The sequence below is a fragment of the Perognathus longimembris genome, chromosome 10 (assembly GCF_023159225.1).
Source record: "Perognathus longimembris pacificus isolate PPM17 chromosome 10, ASM2315922v1, whole genome shotgun sequence".
Taxonomy (NCBI): domain Eukaryota; kingdom Metazoa; phylum Chordata; class Mammalia; order Rodentia; family Heteromyidae; genus Perognathus; species Perognathus longimembris.
This window is the reverse complement of record NC_063170.1, coordinates 69,421,401-69,443,240: the sequence shown is the minus strand read 5'-3', so window position 1 is coordinate 69,443,240 and position 21,840 is coordinate 69,421,401. Positions and strand designations below refer to the sequence as shown.

Here is a 21,840-nt window from a genome sequence, read left to right as displayed (position 1 = left end):
TGGCTTTTTTTTTTTTTGCCAGGGATGGCCTAGACCGTGATCCTCCTACTTAGATCGTCCTTACAGCTGGGATTATAGTTTTGAACTACTACTGTTGAGGTCAGGTCTTGCTGACTTTTTGCCTGAGCTGTCCTTGAACCTCAGTCTTCCCTGCTTTGATCCCTAGTAGCTGGAATTACAGTTGTGAGTGACCACACCTGACTGTAGTTACATTTTAATAATAATCTTATTAGATTTGATTGTTCTGAAGTTACTTAATAGTTCTTGTGTAGGTGTTGTTCTCTATTAATCTAACACTATGATGGTCTTGCTTTTCTATTTTGTATCATATGGTAAACTGAAAAAAGCAAAACCATCTACCAAGCCATCCTAGAGTTTCAAAGGTTTACTTTGTTTTCTAATGTATACTTGATGTTAATTTGGTACCTTGTGATCTATGTCTGTCTGTCTATCAATCTTATTTGTCATGTTTCTTTGATGATAAGATTTCAACCCCGAGGGCTGGGGTATGGCCTAGTGGCAAGAGTGCCTGCCTCATATACATGAGGCCCTGGGTTCGATTCCCCAGCACCACATATACAGAAAATGGCCAGAAGTGGCGCTGTGGCTCAAATGGCAGAGTGCTAGCCTTGAGCAGAAAGAAGCCAGGGACAGTGCTCAGGCCCTGAGTCCAAGGCCCAGGACTGGCCAAAAAAAAAAAAAAAAGATTTCAACCCCGAGTCTCACCTGAATGCTAAGTATATGTATGCTGAGTCACACCTCCAGCCCCTGTTTTTTTTCAGAATTGCCTGTAAGTGCAGCAATTCACTGATGATATTTTTAGAGCTAGGCTACTGGTAGGAAGTCAGAATGTGTTTCTGTATTAGTCATCCTTTCTACTATAACAAAGTACCTGCCATAGACAACTTAAGGGAGGAATTATGTGTTTTGGATCAGTGGTTTCAGAGGTTTCAGTCCATCATTGAGAGGTGGGAAGGCAGCGAGGATAAACCAATGCTCTAGCAGCTGCCGCCTCCCCCCCCCCCCCCCCCCCCCCGCATCCCATTCAGCTCCCAGCCTCAAGGTCTGTCTTCTCCCACCCCTTAGTCAATCACCAGGAATTCTGTCAGATACCTCTAGTGCTATGCTTTGTTAATTTAAGATTAGGCTTCTCAGCCCAAGCAAGTTGTATCACAATCTGGTGTTCTGGATTGTACTAGTGTCCTTTGTAGATAGATTCCTTTTTAGCAATTTATTAGGAATTGTGATAGACAATAAATTTGCTGCCTTTTAAGTTCTGAAATAAATCAGCTTTTCACAAAATGTAGTATGGTGTTTATGTTTCTGACCCTTCCCCTGTTTGCATACCTAACAGTGTTCAACCTTCTAGAATCTGCTCCGCAGGCATGTGTGCTTTGTGTAGGTGAAGGCAAGAAGGTTGTAGGGACCTGGTTCAGAACCTCTCAGATACTGGAAAAATAGAGAACAAACTGTTGCCTAAGCCAACAGAAGATGACTTTGCTGCTAATACCTGAGGGTTGAGTGGTAGCTACTGTGCTCATCAGCTATCTGAGGACAGAGGACAGATGGGTTGGACTTGTGCTTTGCCTTTCCAATCCTTCCTTCCTCCCTCCCTCTTTCCTTCTCTCCCTCCCTCCCTCTGATTCTGGGGCTTGAACTCAGGGCTTGGGCGCTATCCCTGAGTTGCTTTTGCTGAAGGATATTGTTCTACCACTTGAGCCACAGCGCCACTTCCAGCGTTTTCTGAGTAGTTTATTGGAGATAAAGAGTCTCATAGACTTTCCTGCCTGGGCTGGCTTTGAACTGTGATCCTCAGATCTTATCCTCCTGATTCCCTAGGATTACAGGTTTGACCCACCAGTGCCTAGCTGGTAATCTTATTCTTGAAAGTGTAAGAGGTAAAAATCAATGGCCTGCTTTTCCCTCCCTCTTTTTTTTTGGCCAGTCCTGGGGCTTGGACTCAGGGCCTGAGCACTGTCCCTGGCTTCTTTTTGCTTAAGGCTAGCACTCTGCCACTTGAGCCACAGCACCACTTCTGGCCGTTTTCTATATGTGGTGCTGGGGAATCGAACCCAGGGCTTCATGTATACAAGGCAAGCGCTCTTGCCACTAGGCCATATTCCCAGCCCTCCCTCCCTCTTTTTCATAGCCTTTATTTTTCTTTTTTCTTCATAGCTTTTTCTAGTATGCACTAAGTATTTTTTTTCCCCAGTCCTGGGCCTTGAACTCAGGGCCTGAGCACTGTTCCTGGCTTCTTTTTGCTCAAGGCTAGCACTCTGCCACTTGAGCCACAGCGCCACTTCTGGCCATTTTCTATATATGTGGTGCTGAGGAGTCGAACCCAGGGCTTCATGTATACAAGGCAAGCACTCTTGCCATCAGGCCATATTCCCACATTCTTAACACTCAAGTGCATTCATGATTTTCAAAAATATGACTTTTTCCCTTTAATTTCTTATAGTTTCAAATTATTTAAGAAGTTGAGAAATGTGTTTTAAACCATAGAAGTTATTAACCTATTAGGTATGGTCTATGAAATTTGTTAACAGCTGGATGCTAGTGGCTTGTGCCTGACATCTTATCTACTCAGGAAGCTGAGATCTGAGGACCACAGTTTGAAGCAAACTCAGGCAGATAAATCTGAGAGGCTCTTATCTCTATTTAACCAGACCAAAAGCTGGAAGTGGAGATGTGGCTCATGTGGTAGAGTGCTATCCTAAGTCATAGCTAGAGGCCCTGAATTCAAGCCCTAGTATCAAAGTAACAAAACCCCCAAAATGTGAACTCGTTAATATCTGGATTGGATACTTGGCTCAGCTGATAACTTGTGTTAGTGTGCACAAGATCCTTAAAAAAATCTCTAGCGCCATCCAAAACTTGTTGATGTTCAGTAGTCCGTAGTTTTTATTTCTTGAGAAATTGCTTCATATTTTGGGACTACACCAGTATGACCTATGGTGTTTGCCTATGGTCAATCTAAAGTAGTGACTAGTGTATTACAGAATCCTTTGTAAAGATAATGTGGCTGTAACAGTTGCCCCACATTTTAGCATTTTTATGTTATTTCAAGAAAAATGACAGATTTTTAAGTTTGTATTTGTTTTCTCATTCTACTGAATAGTTGGTTTCGTGGCAGACAACCTGTGTATGTTCACACTTGCTTGGTTGGTAATACACATTTTTAGTCCTAGCACTCAGGATGTATAGACAGGAGGATTATGAGTTCAAGGCTAGCCCACAGAGTGAGACCTTGTCTCAAAACAAAAACAAGCCTCCTCCTCAGCTCTGGACCCTTTTATTGTATGGGTATGAGAGAGCTCTTTGGGAATTGGACTGTGCTTCTTTTTTCTTTTTTGCCAGTCCTAGGGCCTGAGCACTCTCCCTAGCTTCTTTTTTGCTCAAGGCTAGTGCTCTGCCACTTTTGGCTTTTTCTATGTATGTGGTGCTAAGGAATCGAATCCAGGGTTATATGTATACAAGGCAAGCGCTCTACCAGTAGGCCATATTCCCAGCCTCAGGCTTTGCTTTCTTTACTCAGCCAGCCACCTGTTGATAAAAAGCTGACCTGATGCAATGTCTTTGAACGCTAATAGGATGGGGATGTGGTTCCATGGTAGAGCATTTGCCTAGCCCATGAAGCCCTGGGTTTCATCTTCAGTGCCACACTGTTGTTTGTTGTTGGTTACCATTATCAACTATCTCTACACTCTCTGAAATTTTAGAAGCCCAAGATGAAGTAACAGCACAACCCTCCCTTTCCGGTTTTATTGGGGTTTGTCCCTGAAAAAAAAGTGGCAAAAAATAGATATCTATGACCATCTCCTTCAGTAATAAAAAGTAAGTCCAGTGTAAAGGTAAAGAAAATGTGACAGCAGCATTCTTCACACATATTTCTTACCTGTTGACCCAGTAATCACAGGTCTAAAGTGTTAAGCAAAATTTTCATACATTTGAAGGGACTTATTTTAGATTTTTTATTAGGACAAATGGGCATGGTGTCAGATGCATCTTGATCTGAAACCTTTCAGCGGCTTCTCATTTCCCTCAGTTAAGGACAGAGTCCTTACAGTAAGCTGCAGGCTTTCATGTGATCTGCTTTGTGAGATGTATCTGCTACCCCAGCTGTATTTGTACTTGACTGAACCCTACCATCTCTTGTGTATATACAGTTTTCCCATATACTGAACTCTGTGATCTCTTATACTGGCTCCTCTGCCAGGAACATTGTCCTAGTTATCTGCCAGTCTGACTCCCCGGGGTTCCACACTGTGGCCCAGCTGTTAAATTCTTTCTATATGAGGAATAGTTATTCTTTATAGCAAGATACATATATTGAGCTGGGAATGTGGCCTAGTGGTAGTGTTTGCTTAGTGTGCACGAAGCCCTGGGATTGATTCCTCAGTACTACATAAACAGAAAAAGCCTAAGTGTAGCTCAAGTGGGAGAGTGCTAGCCTTGAGCAACAGAAGCTCATGGACAATTCATGGACCCTGAATTCAGGCCCCAGGACTGGCCAAAAAAAAAAAGTTATTACTTTAAATAGTTGAACACAATTAACTTCCACCTTTCTAGGAGAACACTTTAGTTTTTGGAAACTGAAGGGTCTTTCCATGTAGCGCAGTGCTGGTTTCTACTTGTGCCTATCTCATTTTAGCATTGTTTAGCTGTATTTATCTGTATGTGTGAGTGTATACTTTAACATAGGCCAGAGAAGTATACCAGTTTGTCTCAGGGCTTATGGATTCCTTGGCCTGTGTGGCCTGGCACTTCTGCTGGAACAGCACTGGGTGCTCACTTCATCATGTTTCTTGAAAACATGTTTCTTTTTGTTTGACTGTTATGACATGAAAAAGGTTACAATACACTGACTTATTTATGCCTTTTGCTGTGTAATTCCCATCACTTTTCTGTAGTGATGAAGAAACGATGAATAAACCTAGACCTCAAAGTGATTTTATATATATATATATATATATATATATATATTTTTTTTTTTTTTTTGGCCAGTCCTGGGGCTTGGACTTAGGGCCTGAGCACTGTCCCTGACTTCTTTGCTCAAGGCTAGCACTCTGCCACTTGAGCCACAGCGCCACTTCTGGCTTTTTCTATATATGTGGTGCTGAGGAATCGAACCCAGGGCTTCATGTATGCGAGGCAAGTACTCTACCGCTAGGCCATATTCTCAGCCCCAAGATTATATTTTTAACTTAAGTTACTATATTATGCTTTATACTCAGTATCATTAATATCCTGTTTTTATGTGGTGTGTGTGCTGGTCTGAGTGCTGTTCCTGAGCTCATGTTTATGAGCTCAAGGCTGATGCTCTATCACTGAGCCATGGCACCACTTCTGGTTTTCTGGTGGTTAACTGAAGATAAGAGTCTCATAGACTTTCCTTTTCGGGGCTGTCTTTGAACCGTGATCCTTAGATCTCAGCCTCCTAAGAAGCTAGGATTACAGGTATGAGCCACCAGTGCCAGGTTGGCTTATTTTAACTGGCCATGTAACCCTCAATAAACTTGACTTCCTTAACCCATTTCCCTCAGTTTTGACTTGCCTATAAAATATTTTATGGAAATACACTGTTAACGGTTTTTTTTCTCACCATTCTGGTTAGTTTATAAATTAAAAAAAATCCATAAAGCAGTATTTTCCCAACTAGTCTTCATATTGTGTTCCTATATTAAGTATTTTTGTTCTAGAATTGTAAGTTACTTGTTTTTCTTTCCAGGTTAAAGTCTGAGCTGCATCAATGGAGCACGTACAGGGAGCCTGGAAGGCGATCAGCAATGGTTTTGGACTCAAAGACGCGGTGTTTGATGGCTCCAGCTGCATCTCTCCAACAATAGTCCAGCAGTTTGTCTATCAGCGCCGGGCATCAGATGATGGCAAACTCACAGATTCTTCTAAGACAAACAACACTATCCGTGTTTTCTTGCCAAATAAGCAAAGAACAGTGGTATGTGAATCTTCCTGTTAGGAAACATAGGTATTTATTGTGTAGGCCTATAGAAAACATTGTAGATTCAGCGGTCCAACTTAGAGACTGGTAAAATTCCATTATCACTGAGAATCTTTATTAGTTGAGATTTCCAAGTACAGTATTTGTCTCAACTAGATTACTGTTCCTTCCATATTCCCTATTTTATCCTAACTTTTGGCCTTCCTTCTTGTTACTACGTTTGCCCCAAGTGCATTCTTTCTGCTTCTTCATCCATACATACATGACTAGAAGAGATGGTGCTTTTTAAGACTTTGTTTATTGCCATAGATGAATTATACAGCTGTTGTGACTTTTCTATACAAGAATGTGATGTACCTCCCATCAACCTTACTCTCTTTACCAGTCTTCTTATCATCTCATCTCCCTTTATCTTAAAACAATGTCAACTAGTTTCATTGCTCTGCTTTCACAAGTGCCTAGAAATACTTTGACCATATTCACTTACGGGAGATATTTTTAAGACTTTTGTTTGAAAAGTGCCTTTAGTTTTTCCTAGCTCATTAAAATTAACTTGGTGCTGGGCACTGGAGGCTAATGCTTGTAATCCAAGTACTCAGGAGGCTGAGATCTGAGGATTGTGGTTTGAAGCTAGCCTGGGCAGCAAATCTATTTTTGTTTTCCTTCTTAAAAGTAAAAGTATTTGCGTAGCGGTCTTTTGGTTGTAAGGTGATTTCGTTTTTTGTGGAAGTACTGGGATTTGAACTCAGAAACCTTATGTTTGCTAAGTAGGCACTCTACTGCTGAGCCATGCCTCCAGTTTCTGTAAGTTGGTTTTTCATCTTCTGTTTCTCATTATTTTTCTTTCTGACCTTAAAGTGAGAGGTCAGTTGGGAATTGTGAGTGTTCTGGGAATCTGGGTTTTTTGAATGCCGACTTCTTTCTCTCTGCTACCTGTTTGCCTTGAGGCCTGGGAACTTCATGTGGCATAAAGGTTAGGTACATGGACCTGTGACAACCAGATCTAAATTTAATCTCCCGCATTGCCTTTTATTAGCAGTGGCAGCCAGACAAAGCTGTGTATTATTTTGCACTTCTGATTCTAGGCCTTTATGACGCGAGGCTCAGGTCTTATTAGCCCAGTGGCTGATTCCCTGGTGCAGGGAGCTACTGTTGTTTTTGAGTGCTTTATTCCATGTATGGAGTCCTTATTGTCTTTGTTTGACCACAGCATATGGTTGGGACCTTAGTAAGTTAGAAGTTAGACATCTACAGCTTTTATTAGGGGGAAAAAAATCAGTTTCTTGTATTTTTTGGCCAAAGATGGGACCCTGTATATATGACAGGAAAACCATCTTTCCCCAAGTGCCCAGCTTCGAGGAGCTGTGGTAGAGTAGAGGAGGTGCTGCTTACCAGCCAGCACTTCCCAGGAACCCCAAGTGTCTTCACTTGGGGAACCCAGCACGTTTGTCTAACACACACTGGGCTCCAGAAATGACTCACTTGCCCAGTGTATATCCAGGGAGCAGTCGCCTGTCCAGCGTGTATCCACCGGGGCAGTTGCCTGTCCAGTCTTGGAGCTTGAACTCAGGGTATCGGTGCTATCCATGAGCTCTTTTTTTAAATTGAACTCACTTAAGCTACAGCTCCACTTTCAGCTTTTTTGTTACTTAATTGGAGATAAGTGTCTCACCGACTTTCCTTCCTGGGCTGGCTTCAAATCTTTATCCTCAGATACCAGCTTCCTGAGTAGCATTACAGACATGAGCCCCAAGCGTACAGTTCTTTCCAGTTTATCCTATTTTATTTTTTTGTTGGTTGTGGGGCTTGAACTCAGGGCCTGGGCACTATCCCTGAGCTTTTTTGCTCAAGACTAGCTAGCACTCTACCACTTTGAGCCACAGTGCCACATCTGGGTTTTTGATGGTTAGTTGGAGATAAGAGTCTCACAGACACTGCTGCCAAGGTTGACTTTGAACCTTGATCTTCAGATCTTGGCCTCCTGAGTAGCTAGGTTTACAGGCATGAACCACCTATACCCAGCTTTTACCAGTTATTTTTGACATAAGTCCAAGATAACATTTGTTTGAACTAGTTGGTATATATAAGAAACTTTTAAAGAATATTAATTTCATTTTTATATAGATAATTCATAGGGGTGAAAAAAAAATCAGGTGACCCTGACCCTATGTAGTTCCCCAGTTCTTGTGATAAACGCCAAATGAGCTTCTGTAGTTTGGAAAATCTCATTTCTTTATTCCCTTGCTAATTGATCCTTCAGGAGAAGCTCTGCTTTTATCCTGTCACCTCCTGAATTGACTTGTACTATACCTCGAGAGTTCCTTCTTTTGTGCTCTTTCTGTGGGGAACCCCTCTTAAGCTTCAGAGCGATCATTTCAGAGGAGTCTCTGTCAGTGGCCAGTGATAAAGCAAGGCGAAGCTTTGTGAAAAACTCCCACTTTGCAGCTCGATACTGTGTCCTGTGTTGAGGCAGGCCCAGATATCTCCATATTCCTCCTTGGGGAGGGTTAGGGTGAGGCCTGGGGTTTGAGCTCAAGCCTTGTGTTTGCTAGGTGAATGTTCCACCCCTTGAGCCACAGTTCCAGCCCACTTGGTTCTTGAAGACTTTTTTCTGTCTTAAGTCTTCCAGAAAAAGGTTGCCTAAGTGGTTTAGGATGGTCCCAGAAGGGTAGTACTTTAGCCAGGGGAGTGCACATGGGGGTTCACAAGCACGGCAGATCCGCATCCCAGTCAGGGGAGCACACATGGGGGTTCTTGGGCACTGCAGATCTGCATTCCAGTTTAATTGGAGATAGGAATCTTACAGATTTTCCTGTGGGGGCTGGCTCTGAACTGTGATCCTCAGATCTCAGTCTCCTGAGTAGTTAGGATTATAGGCGTGAGCCCCCAGCGCCCGCTTGTGCTTGCCTTCGTTGGTTTTGAAGATGGTCTTTTGTTTGTAGGTCAATGTGCGAAATGGAATGAGCCTGCACGATTGCCTTATGAAAGCTCTCAAGGTGAGGGGCCTCCAGCCAGAGTGCTGTGCTGTGTTCAGACTCCTCCACGAACACAAAGGGTAAGAACTCAGTCCATCAGCTGCTTCTTCAGAATATAAGGGTTGCCTGGTTTAGGGCCACTACAAACAGTTACACTAGGTTTCTGTAGAGTACTGTGTATCTTTAGATCTTTGTTTATAAGGAGACAATTCAGGAAGATAAGTCACCAAGAACTTGAAGTTACCTCCTGTCTCTTGTCCTCCTCTGGGAAAGAAGCATGGCCTGTTACTGATCTTCAGTATTGATCTCTCATGATTCCAGGAGTTCCCAACTCTGTGAGAATGGGGAAGAGGGAATGGGTCAGCCTTCAATGTGCTTATTCCTCTCAGTTGAGGAGGTAGCTTGGTAAAAGGAAAATCTTGGAGTAGGTGTCAGCTTTGGTCAAATGTAGCTACAGGTTGGTCCCCAAGCCAATCAATGGTACTTCTGAAGGACTAGAGAGATTGAGACAGAGGGAAGATTGGCAGTAGATAGCTCCTCCAGGTTCAGCAGAAAGTGTGCTTCGTCCTCTCTTCTAGGATAAAATGGGATTTGAGGTGATAAGGAGTTGCTGTGACCTTGTATTGGAAATGAGCTCTATTAAGGGATGGATTATTTACTGGTGGGATAGGTTTGGATGCTATTTTGTGAATTGGGCTTAATTTTATTTAAAGGCATACAGTTTTCTGTCCTTTTATCCTAGGCATAGAAACAATGGTCTTGAGTAAAATTTAAAGACAATTACAGGGCTGGGAATATGACTTAGTGGCAAGAGTGCTTGCCTTGTATCCATGAAGCCCTGGGTTTAATTCCCCAGCACCACATATATATATATATATATAGAAAACTGCCAGAAGTGGCACTGTGGCTCAAGTGGCAGAGTGCTAGCCTTGAGCAAAAAGAAGCCAGGGACAGTGCTCAGGCCCGGAACTCAGACTGGCAAAAACAAATAAATAAATAAATAAAGACAATTACATTTCTCATAGGCTTACATTTATTTTTATGGACAGTACAAGCAGCTCTGTAGATTTGAGCCTGTTATTTATTAATGGAAAAGTGCGTTTGTGGTTCCTTTCCATTTATGTATCTTCAAGATTGAAAGAGGCTATTGAACAATACATTTTTTTCTAGCACTGTAGTAATACTTATGACCCACTTTACAGAATTTCTTTTTTGGCCTGTCCTGGGGCTTGACCTCAAGGCCTGGGCACTTCCTGAGCGTCTTTGTGTTCAAGGCTAATGTTCTTCCACTTAAAGGGCCACAGAGTCACTTCTGGCCTTTTCTGAGTAGTTTATTGGAGATGAGAGTCTCACAGACTTTCCTGCCTTGGCTGGCTTCAAATTGTGATTCTCAGATCTTAGTCTCCGGAGTGGCTAGCATTAGAGGCATGAGTCACTGGCCCCTGGCTAAGAAAACTTTATTCTAAGCTTTGGAGTCCAGTAAACCTGGATTCTGTTTTGTGTTTGAGATAGGGTTTCTCTATGATAACTCACTCTGGCCTCAAATTTGCTGACCTCCTGCCTCAGCCAGCCAGGATTACAAGTGTGTGCTATCACACCTAGTTGTAGACCCTGGATTTGATCCTAGGTCCTGTACTCTGAGGATTACCTTCATACAGCCCCAGTTTTCTCAGTTTTATTTTATTTTATTTTTTTTTTGTTTTGTTTTTTTTGGCCAGTCCTGGGCCTTGGACTCAGGGCCTGAGCACTGTCCCTGGCTTCTTCCCGCTCAAGGCTAGCACTCTGCCACTTGAGCCACAGCGCCGCTTCTGGCCGTTTTCTGTATATGTGGTGCTGGGGAATCGAACCTAGGGCCTTGTGTATCCGAGGCAGGCACTCTTGCCACTAGGCTATATCCCCAGCCCTTTTCTCAGTTTTAGCTTGAGAATAATAATGCCTACTTTATGGGTTTGTTGTATGGATTATGTAAATTGTGTTTAGATAATATATAAATATAAATGGCAGCTACTGTTAAGTACCCATATTGAGCCTTGTTTCAACATTTCCATCTGATGTTCTGAAAAATCTTTTTCAGTAAAAAAGCACGTTTAGATTGGAATACTGATGCTGCCTCCTTGATTGGAGAAGAACTTCAAGTAGACTTTCTGGATCATGTTCCCCTCACAACACACAACTTTGTAAGTTGCATCTATCCCCCTCCCTCCCCCCGCCTCCCCCCCCTCTGGCATGTTGAATCCTTGCCTCACATGATAGCAGTAATAAGCATGTATATTATTGAGTGTTTGCCAGGTTCTGATTAAGCATGCATCGTTTACATAGGCATTTTGAAGTCCATTAGCCTCATGGTATACTTTTTTTTTTTTTAAAGAAATTGCTTTGTCTCTGGGAATTTTTCATTTATTGAGCCTAATTTTGCCCCTGTATTCTTGCTGTTACAGGCCCGGAAGACATTTCTGAAGCTTGCATTCTGTGACATTTGTCAGAAGTTCCTGTTAAATGGGTTTCGATGTCAGACTTGTGGCTACAAATTTCATGAGCACTGTAGCACCAAAGTACCTACTATGTGTGTGGACTGGAGTAACATCAGACAGCTCTTGTGAGGAACTCATTCATTCATCTGTTCACTCCCTCAGTTCTCCCCAAGGAATACAGGGGTGCTTGGGTCAACACTTTTGAGGTGCTTTTTGTACATTTTGACCAGGAAGTCTGCGTTTTAGACTTACTGATTGTCATTTGCTTCAGGAGCCATCCACTTCACCAGCATGACACTGCTGAAAGAGCTGGTTTCCGCGAGCTCCTAGAGCTCTGAAGTGAGCAGAGAGGACATGCTGTCCTTTAGGAAAGAGCCGACTTGGCTCAATGAGAGAACAAAGGGTGTGGGGCAGAGGAGATGCTGGCTTTGGCTTTTTCATCTGCACAGCAGCATCTACTGGGATGTTAGGATTGTGATACTAGGAAAGGAGTAGTAAACACAGTTGCTGCTGTTCTCTCTTTTTCCCTCCCTCCCTCCCTCCCTCCTTTCCTCCCACCTTCCTTCTTTCCTTCCCTTCCTCCCCCCTCTATCTCTCCCTCCCTCCTTCTCCCTCCATCCCTCCCTCTTCTCCCCTTCCTGCCCCTCTCCTTCCCTCCCTCCTTCTCTCCCTCTCCCTTCCTCCTTCTCCCTCCTTCCCTCTCTCTCCCTCTCTCCTTCTCCTTCTTTCCCTCCCTCTCCCTCCCCACTTTTTCTTTTGTGCTGGTCATGGGGCTTGAATTCAAGGCCTGGGTGCTGTGTTTGAGCTTTGGTGCTCAAGGCTAGTGCTATACCACTTGAGCCACAGTTCCACTTCAGCTTTTTTCCTTCTTTTTTCTTTTTTTGGTGGCTAATTGGAGATAAGAGTCTCATGGGATTTTTCTGCCAAGTAAGCTTCAATCCATGATCCTCAGATCTCGGTCTCCGAGCTAGCCAAGATTACAGGCATGAGCTACCAGTGCCTGGTTTTCTGATGTTTTCTTCACTCTGGAGAAAACTGTGTTTGGGTTTAAAATGGCTACAATGTGAAGGGTTTTGTAAAATAACATACTATAGCTTTAGAAAAATTACTTTGGCCTGTTGCTGGTTGCTCATGCCTTTAATCCTAGCTGTTCACTGAGATCTAAGGATCACTATTTGAAGCCAGCCCAAACAGAAAAATCCTCAAGACTCATATCTCCAGTTGGCAAACTTAAAGCCAGAACTTGGTGTGGTTCAAGTGGTAGTGTGCCAGCCTTGAGTGAAAAAGCCAAGCCCGAGCTGCAGCATGAGGCCTTGAGTTCAAGCCCCAATGCCAGGGCAAACATGCGTATACACACGCACCAAAAACAAACAATGTTGATACACCAGGACACTAGCTGGTATTTCCGAGAAATGCAGGCTAGACTCTGTGTTGATATTGGTGGGTCATTATCATGCAGTGATAGTTGTAGGGGCAAGGCAAGGCAGGCTGTTCTTTCTGTAGAATTGCTGTAAATCTGTAAACCCTCCTTGATTTCACTTAGGTTGTTTCCCAATTCCACTATTGGCGATAGTGGCGTCCCAGCCCTACCGTCTTTGACAATGCGGCGGATGCGAGAGTCTGTCTCCCGGGCGCCACCTAGGTAATTCTGTGTGCATAGCTTGTTCTCTTCCTCCTGCGGTTTCTGATAGTGTTCTTGAAGTATCCTGTCAACATTTCACCCTGGGGATCTGGGTTCTTACAGTCCATAGACAGCTGTGTGTCATTCCTTCCCTTAAGATCTCAGTGAGGCTTTACAACCCTGAGCTTCTTTGTCTTCCTCAAATAGCAGTGAGGTGATCCTCAATGAAAAGGGCCTCAGGCGGAATATATTAACTTAATAAAACTAAAACCCTTGAAAGCCATGGTATTCTATATAGACTTGTATATTTAAAAATGATCTAATAATATTTTCAATTTAAATATCCTTTAAAAATTTTTATTCTTCTTAGCATGCATTGTAAATATCCTAATAGGCTTTTTAATTAGCATATAATTTGTCTTCATTTACCAGCTTTCAGAATCAGAGTTTAGTTGAGTTCACATTTTTCAGTGTTAAATAAGAATTTAGAATCTGAATAACATGCCTCTATTCAGAAAGTCTGGCTTTAATCTATATGTAATGAGGTAATTTTTAGTGGCTCCTGTGAAATCAAAGGCAGCTTCTTCAAAAAGGAGTTTGTATCATTGTGATACAGTTCATGTGTGATTGCTTCAGTGCTTTGACTAGGAGAAGGGATTTGGCTTCCAAAAGCATGAATAGAGAATAGTGGAGAAGGTGGTTTTTCAAGATAAGAGAAAAAAGCCAGCCTCTCATCCCTTGATTCACACCTCAGTGTGAACAAAGCTTCAGCTAATGTTTAATGCAGATAGTGGAATTATATGTTACGGTTTTTGAGGGGGTGGGGGGGTAGGGGGCTGGGGACAGATCCATAGCCTCACATAGGCCCACGAGTGCTCTGCCACTGAGCCACGGGCCCAGCCACCACTGTTGTGTTTTGGTGTGTTGTGTTTGCTGTGCGGGTCACTGGGTCCAGGACCTCATGCACACGAGGTCAGTGCTCTAACCCTGAGCTGCGTCTCCATCCCCAAGCATCATGTGAATGTGACGGGGAGCTGTACAGCTGAGCAAAAGCCAGTTGCTGCCAGCTGCCAGCGGGAGCCCACCGTGCTGGTTGTGGGGGGGACATTCAGGGGGAGGGTGCACCGCGGGCCACACCTTGTCGGCTTTGCACATGTGCACCGTGGGTCTAACGACATCTGTCCAAAGAGCTCTCACATTCTCTGAGTTAGTCTTTTAAGTGAAACTGGGAAGTTCCAGGCAGCTAAGGAGGCCATAGTACTCCACAGAGGTCAGTCTGGTTTGGGTTTTTAGAGATGCTATTAAACTTGGTCTTCTATAGAGGTGATTTATTAAAAAGGGGGAAACAGTGTATTTCTCCTTTTTTTGTGTAATACCAAGTGCATATGTTATTTTCCTTTTCAAAAATAGGCACGCAACAGTGCCTGAATTTGCTCCTGAAATACCTTACCGAGGAAGCTAGTTGCACGATTGTATGGGCATGGCAACCCACATGCCAACATGGGGTTTTCTTTCTCCTCTCCACCCAGCTCCTACTACAGGCATTCCACACCCCACGCCTTCACCTTCAGCCCCTCCAGCCCCTCCTCAGAAGGCTCCCTCTCCCAGAGGCAGCGGTCCACGTCCACGCCCAACGTCCACATGGTCAGCACCACCCTGCCTGTGGACGGCAGGGTGATCGAGGTAACAGGGCCCCGGGGGCTGCGGGGCTGGTGAGGAGTTTCACTGGTGGGCTTGGGTCCCAAACCTCATGAGGAATGTTGCAGTGTTTTTATTTATGACGTTTGTAGCCTGGCCACATAATCAGGCTGATAGATCCATCACTCAGGTAGAGAAGCTGAACCTCCTGCAGAAAGGCTGTGCTTTCTGCGTCAGGTGTGGATAGTATTCTCAGCCAGCCTGCATGGAGGGTGTGTGGAGCAGTTACAAACTTCCCAGAAGACTTGAAGTGATTTTATTTAGAAGTAGAAGGCTGCAGTCATAGGATCTTAGTGAGCAGGTATTTAGGCAGTTGTGAAAGTGCCCCTAGCTTGTGTTTCCAAACTGCTTTTTCTTCTCTTGGCTTTGTGGTATGTTCTTGTTCAGGTTGCTTTCTAGTTCATCTTTAATAACAACTGCAAACACTCCAAATCTTGCTTTGTTCTTGATTCTTCTTTCTCATTGCTTTGGACTAGAATAACAGCCTGAATGCTTCTCCCAGGGCGTGGTCCAGACGGTTTTGTTTGAGGGGAAGAGTAGGTATTTTTCTTCATGCCTTTGCTCTCTTGTGACTAACAGGGCTAAGTGAAGCAATTGCTGAGTTAGAATTGATATCTCTACTTAGATTGCTTTCTATGTTTTCGTTTTTGTTGTCAAGAGTACATGTGAATAAAAATCTACTGTATAGTTTTACTGAAAAGTACATTCTTTAAGTTAAATATTTTAAGCCAAGGGTATTGAAAATTATTATTTTTTAAATCAGTTCTGATTGAAGACAACTGAAAGTAGACTCGCTTGACATTTAAAGCATCAGTGTTCTGGTTAGATACAAGAGAATCCTAAGTGTGATCAATATGCTCTGGAAAAATCTTTCATTCGTAGCTATGGGAGGTAATTGCTCTGACCCTGTGCCAAGAATTAATCCTTGAGAAACTCAGAGGCCCCTGCCGTGCCCACCACAGCTCATCCCGAGCCACAGCTAGCTGGGACACACTGTTGCGCCATTAGTGTGTGGTGGCCGTGCAAACCTGTGACATGTATTTGTTTTCTTATTATACTGAGTCCTAAAAACAATGCAAGAGTAGCTGTTTTTTCTTCTATTATATGTGTTCCTCTTATATGTTCCTTTTATACCTGCCAATTCTAAAGAGGAATATTAAAAGTGAAAACTGCAGTGTTATTATGAATACCTAGCTCAACTGTTGTGTTTTTGCCTTCTCATACTTTGGAAGTAAATTTTGATTCCTTCCCTCCAATCCTCTATGATTCAGCATTTTAAACTGGGCATTGTTATTTTATTTCAAATGTCTACAGTTCTTCTAAACTAATATTTGAATTCCAGTATTATAGAAAAATTCTTCCTGGAATAAATTGGTAAAATTGTAAAAACTGCCATCAAATAAAATGTGAGGTACAGGGAAGGAAAAAAAAGAAACCTTGTACACATGGCAATACAGTCGTGGCTAACATGCATGCATCGCGCTTTGCTTTGACGGCAAGCACAGAGCACATTGGTTGGATGATGAAGCCACAGCTCCAGGTCATTTCTGGCCAGCGTCCGCCCACCTGGGTTGCACTCATTCTGCTGCACTCAAGCCAGGATCTGTGCTCCCCCTTCTGGGTTATCAGTCCGCCCTCGCGGCAGGGCGGGGCGTCTGTCCTCAGGCCCCTCCCCGGGTGATTGTGAAGACTGGCTAGGTTGGGGAAGCTGAACCAGGCTTTACTAGGAAACTGAAGATACTCGGGCAACGCTACTAAAATGGGGTGAGGGAGGGGAAGCAGCAGAGAAACAGCTAGGTTTATGATTCTTTTTGTCTCTGTCAAGATGCCCCCGAGAGCCAAATGTGGGACCACATCTGTCATCCTAGCACTGGGGAGGCTGAAGTAAGAGGGTCTTGAGTTCCAGCTTGGCCTGGGCCTCATGGCTGGACCCTGTCTCCAGAGCCACGCTGCACCGAGTGGCCTGTCTGTAACACTGTGGCTCTCAAAACAAAGGGCAGAGCTTTTCCCACAAACACCCTTGCAGCCACAGTGGCCTCCTGCGATGGAAGGTCATGGAAACTCCTGTTGTTTGTCTCTTTCTTTTTCTTTACTGCGGAATGCTTCATGTTGCACGGGAGCCACGCTAATCTTCGCTGCAGCATTCCAATGTTAGTATATGTGCTGCTGAACCGAGCGTGTTCTCCCAACAGTTTCTAAGCTGTTCCACCGGCAGCCTTTGCCCTGTCCCTAGAGAGCAGGCACTGTAAGGCCAGGCAGCGCTCCCTGCTGGTGTCATTTCCCTCTGCCTTCCGCTGCGGACACGGCCATGTGTGCTTTTCTGTTTTCCTTTTTTTGAACTCAGGGCCTGGGTACTTTCCTTGTGCCTAAGGCTCGCTCTCTACCACTTGAGCCACAGTTCCATTTCTGGCTTTTTCTGTGGTGCTGAGGGGAACCCAGGGCTTCATCCAGGCTAGGCAAGCACTTTCCCACCAAACCCCATGTGTGCTTCTCACAGTGCAGTTCAGGTTTGGGACTGGGAGGTCGTGTGTCGCACTACTTCCTGTAATTTCAGACTCGGATAGACTCTAGCTGTGGTGCTTAGCTGGACAAACCCAACAACTCCCAGTGCAGAAAGAAAGAGGGGGCGTACCCCTGAGGGCTTTTTCTTTTCGTTTTCCTTTTCCCTTTCTCTTTCCCCCCCCCCCCCCTTTTTTTTAATGCTGTCTTTGGAAAGATCCCAGCTAACAGTCACTTTTTTTTTTTTTAAGCTTTTCTTGATGGGGTATAGTTTGTCTATATTGGTTTTTTCTAAAAAAAAAAAATGGGGTTTTCCATAGGAATAATTGTTTCATTAAAGACTATTTTTGAAGAAACTAGCCCCTGGCATTTGGTAGATGTTCAACACGGAAAGGTGATGAGAATGTGGGATTTGACTTGCAGTGCTTTCCTGCAAACCCTTTTCCTCCCCAGAGAAGAGCCATTGCAGTGTATGCTTTGACTCTTTCCTTTTCTTTTTCAGGATGCACTTCGAAGTCACAGTGAATCAGGTACTTTCCCTCGTTTAGCAAACAGTAATGGGCTTTTTTTTTCTCTTTGTACCACAGTGTATCTTCTGTTGGCTTATTCACTTTTTTTTTTCTTTATTTGCTAAGCCTCTCCTTCAGCCCTGTCCAGCAGCCCCAACAACCTGAGCCCCACAGGCTGGTCCCAGCCCAAAACCCCTGCGCCAGTACAAAGGGAACGGGCACCAGGATCCGGGATGCAGGAGAAAAACAAAATTGTGAGTCTAGCAGCAGCACCTCCCGCCACTGAAGGTCCTGTGAGAAAGGACTGGTTGGGAATTGGGAGGCATTTAACTTCACTGGCAATGGGACTGGTCACATTTACCAAGTGAGAGAGGTGGGCAGTGGTCATGTCATTGTTGGCCTGTTTGCAGCAGACACCTTGCCAGTTTGCTACAGCCAAGCTTCCATTTCCTCAATGACAGACTTTACAAGGCTGAGTTGGCTGCTCCTCCTTTGATGCTATTATTCCCAGGCCGTTACTACGGCTTGGAGTTTGTGAGTGCTGCCTGCTTGTTTCAGAGGCCTCGTGGACAGAGAGATTCAAGCTATTACTGGGAGATCGAAGCCAGTGAAGTGATGCTGTCCACTCGGATTGGGTCGGGCTCCTTTGGAACCGTGTATAAGGGCAAGTGGCATGGTGAGTTTGGGGCTCCCTGTGCAGCAGGGTCCAGGGACCCCCGTTTTCAGCGCTCCACAGCACTCTACTCACATCTGGAGATGAGCCCCCTAGTGCTGTTGACAGTTGACAGTGCTCTGGAGCAGCCGCTGTGCATGGTGTGAAGTCCCAGGAATGAGCAGATAGTAAGGAAGCGAGTTTGAGCTCTGCAGGCATGTCAGGGGCGATCATGGCGGGGGGGGCGCTTGCTCATGAGCCGTGCTGTGGAGCTACTTAAATGCAGCAGGTGGGTGGGATGTACAGACCTAGAGCAGACATGAACACACCTGCAGTCTGGAGAAGTAGCTGATCTGTCCTTGCTGGGAATAGGGAGGCCAGGAAAGCCAGCGATTGTGAGGTCGTGAGATCGATTGTGAGGTCGTGAGATCGCTTCCCTGCTCTGCCTGAGGGAATCTACTCTTGAATGTGTGGAGAGAGAGCTCTTACTGAAATGGAAACACTTTTCACCCAGAAGGCATGCAGGAGCTTAATTTCTCTAGCTGTGCTTTGTGTGTTTTGGCAACACACTTAACATTCCATGTCAGGTTTAAGTGCCTCGGGCTTAGGGTGTTAGCACATATAGGCAGTATTTTCTTGAAAATGCTACATTTGCCCCTGCAAAGAACTTACCTCTTCTAAACTCAGGTTATAATAGAGCAAAACCCTGAAGCACACTGGGCACCTGAATTTCTGTTTTGGGTACCAAAATAGAAGTTGAAAACGTCACGCGAGTGGCACAGTGCCTGCACTTCTTGTGGTGCCTGGAGCTCACTGCAGCTCATCGACCCGAGTCCAAGCCCAGTGCTGGATGGGGGGGTTGCCTCGAGGCGAGGCTGCACCCCTCATAGGGAGGGAAGGGCACCGCAGGGCCCGCAGCTGACTCCTACTTTTATCATCTGAAAGCTCAGGGTTATGTTTTGTTTTTTGTTTTTGTTTTGTCAGTCCTGGGCTTGAACTCAGGGCCTGAGCACTGTCCCTGGCTTCTTTTCGCTCAAGGCCAGCACTCTGCCAACTTGAGCCACAGCACCACTTCTGGCCTTTTCTATATATGTGGTACTTGGGAATCGAACCCAGGGCTTCATGTATATGAGGCGAGCACTCTTGCCACTAGGCCATATTCCCAGCCCCAGGGTTATGTTTGTCTTTATTGAGATACTAGGGGTGGGACTTCCGTGCTCTTGCTAGGTAGGTGCTCTACCAGTTGAGCCCTTCTTCTACCTTTTTTCATTGGTTAATCTCAAGTTAGGGTCTTACTGTGTTCCTAGACCAACCTGACCCACGATCCTCTTGCTTAGGCTTCCCCATACACAAATGGCAGGCACTTGCCACCATGCCGACCACTGCTTGAGATGGAGTGTCCTGAACTGAGAGCCTCCGGATTTCTCCCTCCTAAATAACTAGAATTATGGCTCGCGCTGCCCTGCATAGCCTTCTTGGCTTTGAGACAACTGTCTTGCTGTGTAACTCAGGCTGGTCTGGAACTCTTGATCTTTCTGCCTCAACCTCCTGAGTGCAAAGCCTTCTTTTGGCAAGTTCATTTGTGAACATTTGAGGTCATCGAGGGGTTTTATGTAGTGGATTATAATCACCATGATGAATGGCAGTGACTTGTAGCTCTCGCGTGTAGGAAGTGGAGCCGGTCCCGGGTGTTTCTGGCTTGGCCGGGGCTCCAGTGGCTTCTGTTTCCGGCTGTGTGCTCAGGCTGGGGACTTGCAGAATGAGAACTGTTGATGTCACAGCACAGTGGGGGTGCAAAAGGCAATCGGGGTAGTAAGCATTTAGCACAGGAATGTTCTTGCCTGGCCTAGAAGGCAAAGGTGCCTCATGAGAGTGTCCATCGTATGTGTGGGGCCGTCTTGGGTCTCCAGGCCATTCATGCCCAGCATCCAACAGCCACGGCTGCTGTGCGCCCCGCGCCCTGGCTCCTGCCCCTCAGCTGCTGTGGGTGGCTCTGCACCAGGCCTGCTAGGGAAGCCCCTCCACTCAGAAGTTGGCCTATTTGTTCCAGCTGAGCTGATGTACAGTTGGAAAAGTTACCATTTCTTCCTCAAAAGAGACAAAGACTGGAGCTGGGAATATGGCCTAGCAGTACAGCGCTCGCCTCCTATACATGAAACCCTGGGTTCGATTCCCCAGCACCACATATATAGAAAACGGCCAGAAGTGGCGCTGTGGCTCAAGTGGCAGAGTGCTAGCCTTGAGCAAAAGGAAGCCAGGGACAGTGCTCAGGCCCTGAGTTCAAGCCCAGGACTGGCAAAAAAACAAAACAAAACAAAAGACAGAGACAAAGACTACACTGACTACAAAGTACTTTGCAGGCGACGTCGCAGTGAAGATCCTGAAGGTTGTCGACCCCACCCCAGAGCAGTTCCAAGCGTTCAGGAACGAGGTTGCCGTGCTGCGGTGAGTGGCTGTGGTACAGCGGCCAGGGGGAGGGGGGCAGTGCTGGGTTGCTCAGTGCTGGGTGCATCGCAGAGTGGCCGCCCCACGGGTCTTGGATTGCTCAGCTGTCAGGGTGCACGGCACTCAGCAGCGCAGCTTTGTGGTGATGTGCGGGGGGGGGGGGCGGGGAGAAGGAAGGGGCACTTGCTTTCTCGTTCCCTTGGTTTCTGGGCATTGGGTGCTGTCCTCTGCAGTGAGAGCCCCAGCTTTGCAGCCTTGGTGCACGGTTGAGGCGTGGGGCCAAGCTGGGGGCCATGGCTCCACAGATGGTGGGGCCCTGAGGCCCGTGGAGAGCTGGTGGGGCCAGCGCCACGGGCTTGTTTTGCCCAGAACCCCAGCTGGTGACAGGTGGTGGTCCCGTGCTTCATGTCACCAGTGCCCTCGAGTCGAGGCGCTTGGTGGGGTTGGAGCATCGGCCTGTGGGGAATCAGACGGGCCTGCGCACCTTCTCCCCCAGCAAAACCCGGCACGTGAATATCCTGCTCTTCATGGGGTACATGACGAAGGACAACCTGGCCATCGTGACGCAGTGGTGCGAGGGCAGCAGCCTCTACAAACACCTGCACGTCCAGGAGACCAAATTCCAGATGTTCCAGCTGATCGACATTGCGCGGCAGACGGCTCAGGGGATGGAGTGAGTCGATGGTGGGGCCTTGTGTCGTGGGACCCGTGGTCTTTGCTCTGGCCTGGAGGAGTCTGGCAAGAGTGACGAGTGCACGCTCCTCACGGGGCCCATGTTCTGGCTCCAGCTGCTACTCAGTTTTTGGGGAGCCTTGAGGACAGAGTGGTGCAGGCGCCATCTTCCCGAGCTCTGCGGCAGGGCGGACATGCTGGAAGGGTGGCGCTTGGAGAGGATCTGTTTTCCTTTATGACTCCTTCCTGCGTCTCCGTTACGTCTGCCGTCTGGGCTCTGTGCTGGCCACGGTCCTCAGGGCAAGTCTTGCGGCAAAGACCCTTTGAGGGTGAAGG

The 21,840-nt window shown here is 45.8% G+C and overlaps 1 protein-coding gene across 2 annotated transcripts in view; it reads left to right on the top strand.

The window, feature by feature from the left end:
• The window catches only part of Raf1 (Raf-1 proto-oncogene, serine/threonine kinase), a 43,655-nt gene that overhangs the window by 17,439 nt on the left and 4,376 nt on the right, over positions 1-21,840 (top strand). Inside the window, exons 2-12 of one of the 2 annotated variants that reach the window (XM_048356292.1) lie at positions 5,732-5,959; positions 8,905-9,017; positions 11,012-11,114; positions 11,376-11,533; positions 12,952-13,050; positions 14,559-14,712; positions 17,729-17,756; positions 17,862-17,989; positions 18,294-18,411; positions 20,748-20,832; positions 21,329-21,505. In XM_048356292.1, coding sequence (XP_048212249.1) covers positions 5,753-5,959; positions 8,905-9,017; positions 11,012-11,114; positions 11,376-11,533; positions 12,952-13,050; positions 14,559-14,712; positions 17,729-17,756; positions 17,862-17,989; positions 18,294-18,411; positions 20,748-20,832; positions 21,329-21,505 — 1,370 coding nt within the window. In that variant the 5' untranslated portion in view covers positions 5,732-5,752. Of the gene's footprint in view, positions 1-5,731; positions 5,960-8,904; positions 9,018-11,011; positions 11,115-11,375; positions 11,534-12,951; positions 13,051-14,558; positions 14,713-17,728; positions 17,757-17,861; positions 17,990-18,293; positions 18,412-20,747; positions 20,833-21,328; positions 21,506-21,840 lie in introns of those variants that run through there. The other variant, XM_048356293.1, reaches the window with a different exon arrangement.